The following is a 9,707-nucleotide window of genomic DNA, read 5'->3' on the forward strand; positions in this document are numbered from 1 at the left end:
TTTACGTGATGTTTAGTACGTCTAACCTTATCATTATAACATGTTGTCAGTGAAATTGACCCGCATTGCTTGTACTGCTAGAATCGATTAATCATATCTTTATAGCTAGCTAATTATCGTAACCAGTTAGTTATAGTACCTCGACACATCTAGCTAGTGATTTTCAACATAAAGTCGAGCGTAAATACACCTCAATATCTATAACAATGTACGATAACACGTAGCTAACGTTAGCTAGCTGTTTTGAAAAGCAATATAGAACAAACACTTGCCCAGGCCAATTAATCGAGGTTTGCCAGCTAGCTAGTATCGCTAACGCTAGTTCAGGCAAACTGACTACCTTGTACATATTCTTTCGTGTGTTTCTTTCTTTATTACTAGGTAACTTACTATCATGGCTGAGTTTGCATGTTTAATAGCGGCGCTAGTAGCTATTTTATCTGGCAAACGTTACAGTAACTAACTGGCTAACAACTGCACAGTTGTTAGCTAGTGAACTTGCGTTCTCAACATTTTTCACCTATAGAAAAGTGGCAGGACGTCTACAACGACCATCACGACTGAACAAATAACGTAAATACTCACTAAAATTTATTTATTCCAGGATGAGCAGGAACATTAGATAATCCTTCAAAAAATCCAGAATTTGGCACGACACTGTAATCGAATATCGTCGGAAACAAAACATTTCAGAAATTAACATTAAAATTCAAGATGGCGGCTAGCACAGGAGCGAGGAGAAAGGCGTAGCACGCGCCATCCAGAAGAAATAGACCCAAGGATATACTCCAGCCATTCTCGACATTCGGCATCAATCATGTCCAATAGTTTAGGATTAAACAGATATTAAGTCGTTTTGACAATGAAATTAAGTTAACTGATGATTTCGAGAAATAAAACACCATTAATTCCTTACTTTGTAAAAAATTATCGGATGTACACAAAAGTAGTGCTGCATAAACAACCTCTAAAGCGCTTCCTAAGAATTCAACGACAGTTGATAGGATCTACGCTCTTCTGCAGTCACACTCGGATAGAACGCAAGTGAAGAGCAGCAAATATCGTGCTAATAAGTCTATCTGCATAAAGATGGCATGTGAGCACAAAGGACTAATCTATACGGCAATACTACATTGACTCTCACACTTCTCTTTTTTTCCCAAGTACAATTTGAACAGTTGTTCAGACACACGGTTACTACGGTCGACCTACTATGGCACAGTTGATGTGCGGTAGCTATGGTTCTAAGGTCTTGTAAAGTTTAAATCCATACACGCTATCAAACGATATATCTAGAAATCCGGTTTACCGGTCGACCTATCTATGGCACAAGTTGATGTGTCGGTAGCTATGGTTTCTAAGGTACTTGTAGTTAATCCATAACACGCTATCAAACGATATATCTAGAAATCTGGGCACAGAGGGTAATACAGAAATCTGCAATATAAACGACATTATTTGTCTAATCTCAGCTGTAAAGACACCTCTGCTGATGTCATGTTCAAAGCATAATATTTTTAATCATACAAAAAAAATAAAAGAAGAAAACACTACCAGCTGCAAGACTTTCTCTCTCTCTCACACCCAACACACAGACATTGTACATTTAAAGTCATTTAAGCTGACGCTCTTTATCCAGAGAGGACTTACAAATGGAAAGTTCATACATATTCATCCTGGTCCCCCGTGGGGAATGAACCCACAACCCTGGCGTTGCAAGCGCCATGCTCTACCAACTGAGCCACACGGGACCAGCTGGGCCGATTTGGCTACGAACGGGTGAATGGCCCTATCCAGATGAACTTGCAAGACATTCTGCACCAAGTTTCCAAACAAAGCAAGATTATTTCAGGGTTGTTGTTCTTTCTTATTTGACAGTGTAGATCAGTACCCAGTAATTCCATGCTAGTTAGTGTAATGACACATTTGTAACATATACCAGTTTGCAATGTGTCATACACTGACTTTCCAATTGAAAATATTTGAATAAATTGCAGTAGCATACAAGTTGTGCATTTCCATTTCACGCTTTGCTCTGTTACATTTTTAAAACCATACTCCTTGAGTATGGTGGATGTGGGTGTTCACTGGCTTTTTAACTGGGCATTATATCCTTCTCGAGGGGGCATTTATTCAGAGATATTTACTGCTTCTTTCAAAAATAGGAAAATATACAGTGGCCTTGCAAAACAAAATATTCACATGTTGTGCACAACTCATGTCCTCGAGGCACTGCGTTTTCAACCTGTATATGAGACAAGAGGACCAAAGTGTATGCAAGCCCTGGTTTATTGTGAAAAAGACTGAAAGTAAAAGAAATCTTAACACACACACAACATTTTAGAACATTTGAATAGCAGTAAATGTTTTGTGTTGAAATATTGTTAAAAGTTCAATTGGCTAGTTGACATAATCAGTTACTGGCCCAGTGAGTCACCTGAGTGAGCCATTATTCAGAATAGTGTCTCAAGTAAAATATCAATTAAAAACAAAACAAAAAAAATGTCAAGAGTGAACATTATTACAAGAGTTAATATGACTGTATGACTGTAAATATAAAACATGTTACATACACAGTAAATCAAAACTTAAATATACAATACTTCTGAAAAACTGTCTGTTTCCCATTTAGTCTCCACCGTCCTGTTACTTGGAAACCTGGGGGTGGAAAGAGAAGAGGACATGTTAAATCAATCAAGTTTATTTTATATAGCCCTTCGTACATCAGCTAATATCTCGAAGTGCTGTACAGAAACCCAGCCTAAAACCCCAAACAGCAAGCAATGCAGGTGTAGAAGCACGGTGGCTAGGATAAACCAAAGATCTTTCAAATCACAAAAAAAGTAGTTACTAGAGCCTGGCCGATACAGTGCCATCAGAAAATATTCAACATTTGGTTGTGTTACAGCCTGAATTCAAAATGGATTACATTTACCCCCCCCTCACCCATCGACACACAATACCCCATTGTGACAAAGTGAAAACATGTTTAGTAGTTTTTGATCATTTATTTAACATGAAATACAGAAATCGAATTTACATATGTATTAACATCTGAGTCAATACTTTGTGGAAGCACGTTTGGAGGCAAATACAGTCGTCTTGGGTATGTCTGTATCAGCTTTGAGTCGTCTTGGGTATGTCTGTATCAGCTTTGCACATCTGGATTTGGAGATTTTCTCAAATTTTTCCTTGCAGATTGTCTCAAGCTCTGTTAAGTTAGATGGGGAGTGGCGGTGAAGAGCAATCTTCCAAGATTTTAAATGGGATTCAAGTCTGGGCTTTGGCTGGGCCACTCAAGGACTTTCACATTCTTGTTCTGAAGCCATTCAAGGATTGCTTTGGCTGTATGCTTGGGGTCATTGTCCTGTTGGAACGTAAATCTTCACCCCAGTCTAAGGTTGTTTGCACTCTGAAGCAGGTTCTTATCACAGATTGTCCTGTATTTGGCTCCATTCATTGTTCCCTCTATCGCCCCTGCTGCTGAAAAGCATCCCCCATAGCATGACACTGCCACCACCATGCTTTACAGTAGGAAATGTGTTAGACAGGTGATGATCTGTGCATGTTTTATTCCAGACACTGATTTACATTCAGGCCAAAGAGTTATATATTTTGTCTCATCAGACCACAGGATCTTTTGCCTTTATGCGCTCAGTCTTTTACGTGCCTTTTTGCAAACTCCAGGTGTGCCGTCATGTGCCTTTTTCTCAGGAGTGCCTTCCGTCTGGCCACTCTCCCATAAAGCCCAGATTGGTGAAGTGCTGTAGAGACTGTTGTCCTTCTGACAGGTTCTCCCATCTCAGCCAAGGAACTCTGTAGTTCTGTCAGAGTGGTCATTGGGTTCTTGCCCAGTGGCTCAGTTAGGTCAGACAGCCAGCTCTAGGCAGTCTGAGTAGTTCCATATTTTTTCCATTTCCACTGAGCTCTTGGAAACTTTTTCAACACTCTAAACATGTTTTATACCCTTCCTCCAGCTAGAATTGTGATTAAGCATACAGTATATCTCAGAGCTCTACGGACAGTTCCTTGGACTTCATGGTCTAGTTTCTGACATGCACTGTCAACCGTGGGGCTTTATTTACACATACAGAGATGGGTTTCTTTCTAAATCATGTCCATGGCCACATGTAGACTTCAAATCAAGTTGTAGTGACATCCCAAGGATGATCAAAGGAAATCGGATGCAGTTTGGAGTGTCATAGCAAAGAGGTGTGTTTACTTATGTAAATCAGATATTTCTGTATTTCATTTTTCAATATATTTGCAACATTTCAACTAAAAAAAAAACATGTTTTCACTTTGTTATTATAGGGTATTGTGTGTAGATAGATGGATTAGGAGAAAAATACATTAAATCCATTTTAAATTCAGGCTGGAACACAAAATGTGTAATAAGTCAAGGGGTATCAGTACTATCAGCGATATTGTCCTTTTTAACCGCTATGGGCCGATATTCACTGATAACCGATATGGAATACACAGAATGAAACAAGGGAATCTCATGCTGATCTGAACACCTGCAGCCATTTTCATGACATTATTATTGTCACAAAGTGTGAAATCAACATTGAAGCGTAGTTATTTTACAATTGCTCTTTTGGATGGAAATGACGAGATTCAGAGTAGAAAGATGACACCTTTTTCATTTCCCACTCTAAAAACAGTTTATCGGCATCGGTAAGTTTTGCCACCCCAAAAATCATAAATCGGACCCCAAAAAAAAACATATGGATCGGGTTCTAGTAGTTACAATCTGAAAACATACACAGTGTTGTTGACAAATATTGGACAGTTTAATTGGGAAAAACCCGTTGAACACACACAGAGATGTATAGGAGATGACAAAAACAAGCAGTACGCTCAGTAGACTCCATGTCGATTACCTTTTAAGCAGAGCCCTGTTCCTCCTTGACCTTGTTCTCCGCCTCCATCTCCTCCACCCCAGCCTGGGTCATCAGGTCACCAATGTTCTTCTCCAGGTCATCGATGCGGCCACTCATCTCATCGAGTACTCTTGTCAAGGAAGTGGGAACAACATTCAGGTACCATGCCTACTATACAAAATATCCCAAACTCCTATCCATAGAACTATGTAGTACCAATCCCTTTGACCCAATCTGTCTGCTTGTTACAGCGGTCCATCAGTTATACAATGSCGATATTAATGTTCTGTATTTTGAAATGTTAMCAAAAGTCGTACATTTCACTGTTAGTCTACAACTGTTGTTTACGAAYCATGTGACAAATACAAGTGTGATTGATTGATTGATTTACACGATTGCTTCAAACCGGCTGACAAAACCGCCAGGATTGAGTGCATTACATGTATCTGAATGATCAAACCATGCAGTCATTGATATTATGAGACAACGCTATGAGCAATCCAATTAAATTGTGACATAAAACTGTGTCATTCTGAAAGTCTGTCTTTGATAACATTGAAATTGTGAAAAATAGCATTGAAATTGTAAAAGCAGGATATTTCTTCCAATGATCTGGTCTGACATGGTCTGGAATTTATCCTGCATCTGCTGCAGCAATGTCTGGACCTGTAGAAAATGAGGAGAGGAGGACAGAACATGTTGTAATGTGTGGGTGGACACGTTTATATCCTGTAGCATAGCAGAATCGTAGTGCATYCATGCATACTATTGAACTTTGTGGGCGTTAAGGTGCCTCTGATGCCTACACAACAGGGTGTTGCCTCCAACGCTGATACCATGGAAACCATGGGGATTTGCCGTTTGTCGTCAAAAAACAAAAGTCAAGCTTTACAAGCCGGAACACAATTACATTTAGCCATCTATCACCCATCTATCAGTTACATTTCAATAATAATAGCTGTAGCTAGCTAGCTAAACAGGACTAAAACAAAGGTAATGTAGCTAAACAGAATTTGACTGCAACTATTTCATTGAAAAAAAGTTAATGTTGCTACAAAAAACGARTGGGGAAAAAAACAGTTATAGCAGAACTTTAGCCAGTTAGCCAGCCTGCTAGCTAACGCTAGCTAGTTCTCAGGTTTTCAAATGGGATAGGATATGGCAAGGATTTGGGACCGTTAACTAGGTAATACGACTCACCACTCCAGTCAGGTCCTGTACAGATTTCGGATCCTGYATCTCTGACATTGCACTAAATTCGTGGCGCTGCTGTACGATAAACCACTGGTTTGTCCGAGGCGTCCTCTTCCTTCTCTGCAGACGAAGCGAAARAACCGTGAATGACTGAGGGAATTATTTTACACTGGCCTGGGTTGAACCGGGTAATGMCCGTTTACCTCATCGGGCAAAAACGGAGAGGGAGGAGCGCATTCTCAAATGGAACAGTAATGTGCACCGCTTGGTCATGTTGTCAACAAGGCAGCATGGTGCATCGTCCAGAAACATACAGCTTATATTTTCCAATAAAATACATTTTCTAACTAGTTTTAATTAGGATTGGCAGATAAAGCGTTTTTATCAAAAGCAATCACATGGAAAAAATGCATACTCTAACTAATTACTACACGTGCTTGATTACCAAACTTTTGTTTTGAGCCGACTTCGCCGTCTGATGGTCAGAGCATGGCACCTGGCTCATGCCCGTGAGGCAGCCTGGTTCCAAATGCAATCAACTTTGAACCGGTGGAAAACACGCAAACACGGGTGCCAGAGCGAGATTAATCGAATCCCTCACTGACGAGCTACAGACCCCCAACGAGTAAACAGTGAAGCYTGCGCATGCTAAATCTCGCGAGTTTACCAAAACGGGAAACGAGCAAACGGTATTGGATTAGAAGCGTTTATAAAATAATGCAACAACATTAGTGAGTATTTGGAACTTGGAACATGATGCATGGCGAACAAGCATTTAGTAGGAAATATATATTTGAAAGGAAATTGCATCCTCCTCGATTTTTTTGATGAAAAGCACATCTATTTAATCGCCATTTATTTTCTGCCGGTTGAATTCACTCAACTCTTCACTTTTTCTTATCCTGGCTTTGATTAACAAAAGCCTCCCTATCAAATAGGTAGGTTGGCTACAGTCCGTTTTTATTTCTCACCTCGTGTTGATTTGTAATTTATGCCAGAATAAGAGCTCAGCAGAAGTTTCAACGTTGAAATAGGTTACAGTTTGTCTGACTGATTTGCAGTTAAAAAGTGCATTTAAATAAACTACAACAAAATCTTACACATTCTGTTTAGGGCCTACCTATATGCACAATTGAACTAACGGAACTAAAGTCTGACATTATGTTCATTGGATCAGAGTCTACTGGAGGAAAGCTGTGCTGTGGTGTCCAATGAGTTGTGAGAGACATGGACAACAGACTGGGTCTGGGTGATGAGGAAGAGGGAGATGTGGGGACCCTGTGGCAGTCTTTGGACTGGCTGACGTCCTGTGTGATGGTGGTTGGAGGGGCTCTACCCTACGCCTCACAGTACCAGCAGATCCTTCGGACCAAGAACACAGACGGCTTCTCTACACGCGTCTGCCTGGTTCTGCTGGTCGCTAACATCCTCCGCATCCTCTTCTGGCGAGTGTGTTTGGGTGTTGGGGTGGGGGGTTGTGGGTAAGGTTTACCTGGAGGTAATGCAGTGTCAGGTTTTCTTTTCTGCTAATGTTGTGTGTGTGTGTGTGTGTGTGTGTGTGTGTGTGTTGTGTGGTGTGTGTGTGTGTGTGTGTGTGTGTGTGTGTGTGTGTGTGTGTGGTGCGTCTGCTGTTTGTTGTGTGTGCACACCTGCAGGTTTGGGAAGCAGTTTGAGGTGACTCTGCTCCTGCAGAGTGTGGTGATGATTCTCACCATGCTGGTGATGCTCAACCTCTGCTGCTCTGTACAGAACACCAACCGTATCAGCACCAAAACAGCACACATCACAGGTAACAGCAACCATATAGCACCCATAGAATAACTATCTAACAGACATCTGACTTCGGCTCCAGGCTTTGGTTACGTTGAAAGCTTGTGGCAAAGGCTAACAACAACCATTTAAAAACCATAAGACAGCCATCTATCACCCATCTATCCACCATTTAATAACCATAAGACAGCCATCTATCACCCATCTATCCACCATTTAATAACCATAAGACAGCCATCTATCACCCATCTTCCACATTTAATAACCATAAGACAGCCATCTATCACCCATTATCCACCATTTAAAAACCATAAGACAGCCATCTATCACCCATCTATCCACCATTTAAATACCATCCAGCCACCTCTGCAGCTGTTCTATTGTTTTACCACTGGAGGGAGATATTGGGGAGGAAAGAGGAAACGATAACCTTCCATTATTTACCTTCTGTTGTGTGTCTCTCTTCTGTGTCTTTGTCTGTCTCTCTGCTGTCTGTCTGTGTGTCTCTCTGTCTGTGTGTCTGTCTGTGTGTCTCTGTCTGTCTGTGTGTCTGTCTGTCTGTCTGTGTTCTGTCTGTCTGTGTCTCTGTCTGTCTGTGTCTCTGTCTGTTTCTCTGTGTCTCTGTCTCGCTCTCTCTCTCCATCCATCCATCTCTCTCTCTATCAGATCTGGATCCCGGTTCTTTTGGAACTGGGATGGCTTTGAGGACTACCTCATCTTCATGTTGGCCTTCACGCTGCCCTGTGCCTTCACCACCCTTATCCTCCTGGGCTCCTCTCTGTTTGTGGAGTCCCTGGGCTTCCTGGCCTTGCTGACAGAGGCCATGCTGGGGCTCCCACAGCTGCTCCAGAACCAACGCAACCACTCCACCACCGGCATGAGGTGAGGCTGAGGAAGCAAACACATTTTCTTCAGGAAATTGACCCTCTCTACTCGGATGAGGTTACCAGCCCTCACTCACCTGCTTCTCTCTGCATCACCTGCCATCCCTCACTCACCTGCTTCTCTCTGCATCCCCTACCAGCCCTCACTCACCTGCTTCTCTCAGCATCCCCTACCAGCCCTCACTCACCTGCTTCTCTCAACATCCCCAACCAGCCCTCACTCACCTGCTTCTCTCTGCATCCCCTACCAGCCCTCACTCACCTGCTTCTCTCAGCATCCCCTACCAGCCCTCACTCACCTGCTTCTCTCAACATCCCCAACCAGCCCTCACTCACCTGCTTCTTCTCTCAGCATCCCCTACCAGCCCTCACTCACCTGCTTCTCTCAGCATCCCCTACCAGCCCTCACTCACCTGCTTCTCTCAACATCCCCAACCAGCCCTCACTCACCTGCTTCTCTCAGCATCCCCTACCAGCCCTCACTCACCTGCATCTCTGCATCCCCTACCAGCCCTCACTCACTTGCTTCTCTCAGCATCCCCTACCAGCCCTCACTCACCTGCTTCTCTCAGAATCCCTACCAGCCCTCACTCACCTGCTTCTCTCAGCATCCCCTACCAGCCCTCACTCACCTGCTTCTCTCAGAATCCCCTACCAGCCATCACTCACCTGCTTCTCTCAGCATCCCCTACCAGCCCTCACTCACCTGCTTCTCTCAGCATCCCCTACCAGCCATCACTCACCTGCTTCTCTCTGTCCGCTCTTCATACCCATCTATTCCTCCCTCGGTTTTATAATATAATTTAGCCGTGATGGTGAACGGGGATGCAGACCCTGATGAGTGTTTTGTTGTTACATTTGAACATGTTATACATTGGAGCAGCGTGCAGAGTGAGCCAAGTTGATACATTGTATCATTGAATTGCCTGGTATAACCAAGAGCACGGGCCAGTCTGAGTAGGCTTTGCAATTG

The 9,707-nt window shown here is 42.6% G+C and overlaps 2 protein-coding genes and 1 long non-coding RNA gene across 4 annotated transcripts in view; 1 reads left to right on the top strand and 2 right to left on the bottom strand.

Moving 5' to 3' along the window:
- Positions 1 to 2,271: 2,271 nt before the first annotated feature.
- Positions 2,272 to 6,238, bottom strand: LOC111968142 (heat shock factor-binding protein 1-like). The gene is made up of 4 exons (XM_023993708.3): positions 6,087 to 6,238; positions 5,486 to 5,552; positions 4,887 to 5,011; positions 2,272 to 2,658 (listed from the first exon to the last, which is right to left on the bottom strand). Exons 1-3 carry the CDS (start codon positions 6,132 to 6,134, stop codon positions 4,890 to 4,892), a joined length of 237 nt encoding a protein of 78 aa, XP_023849476.1. The 5' UTR covers positions 6,135 to 6,238; the 3' UTR covers positions 2,272 to 2,658; positions 4,887 to 4,889.
- A 520-nt stretch (positions 6,239 to 6,758) lies between these two features.
- LOC111968276 (solute carrier family 66 member 2) overlaps positions 6,759 to 9,707 on the top strand; it is a 9,650-nt gene continuing 6,701 nt past the window's right edge. The window contains 5 exon segments of the mRNA XM_070444998.1: positions 6,759 to 7,018; positions 7,258 to 7,525; positions 7,736 to 7,869; positions 8,517 to 8,525; positions 8,528 to 8,732. Coding sequence (XP_070301099.1) covers positions 7,308 to 7,525; positions 7,736 to 7,869; positions 8,517 to 8,525; positions 8,528 to 8,732 — 566 coding nt within the window. The 5' untranslated portion in view covers positions 6,759 to 7,018; positions 7,258 to 7,307.
- Positions 8,770 to 9,514, bottom strand: LOC139028164 (uncharacterized). 2 transcript variants are annotated; one of them, XR_011480364.1, is made up of 4 exons: positions 9,330 to 9,514; positions 9,257 to 9,293; positions 9,111 to 9,221; positions 8,770 to 9,033 (listed from the first exon to the last, which is right to left on the bottom strand). It is a non-coding gene; the product is annotated as an uncharacterized lncRNA (long non-coding RNA). The 2 variants fall into 2 exon arrangements; XR_011480363.1 differs by lacking the exon at positions 9,257 to 9,293.

The sequence above is a fragment of the Salvelinus sp. IW2-2015 genome, linkage group LG8 (genome assembly GCF_002910315.2).
Source record: "Salvelinus sp. IW2-2015 linkage group LG8, ASM291031v2, whole genome shotgun sequence".
Classification (NCBI taxonomy): Eukaryota; Metazoa; Chordata; class Actinopteri; order Salmoniformes; family Salmonidae; genus Salvelinus; species Salvelinus sp. IW2-2015.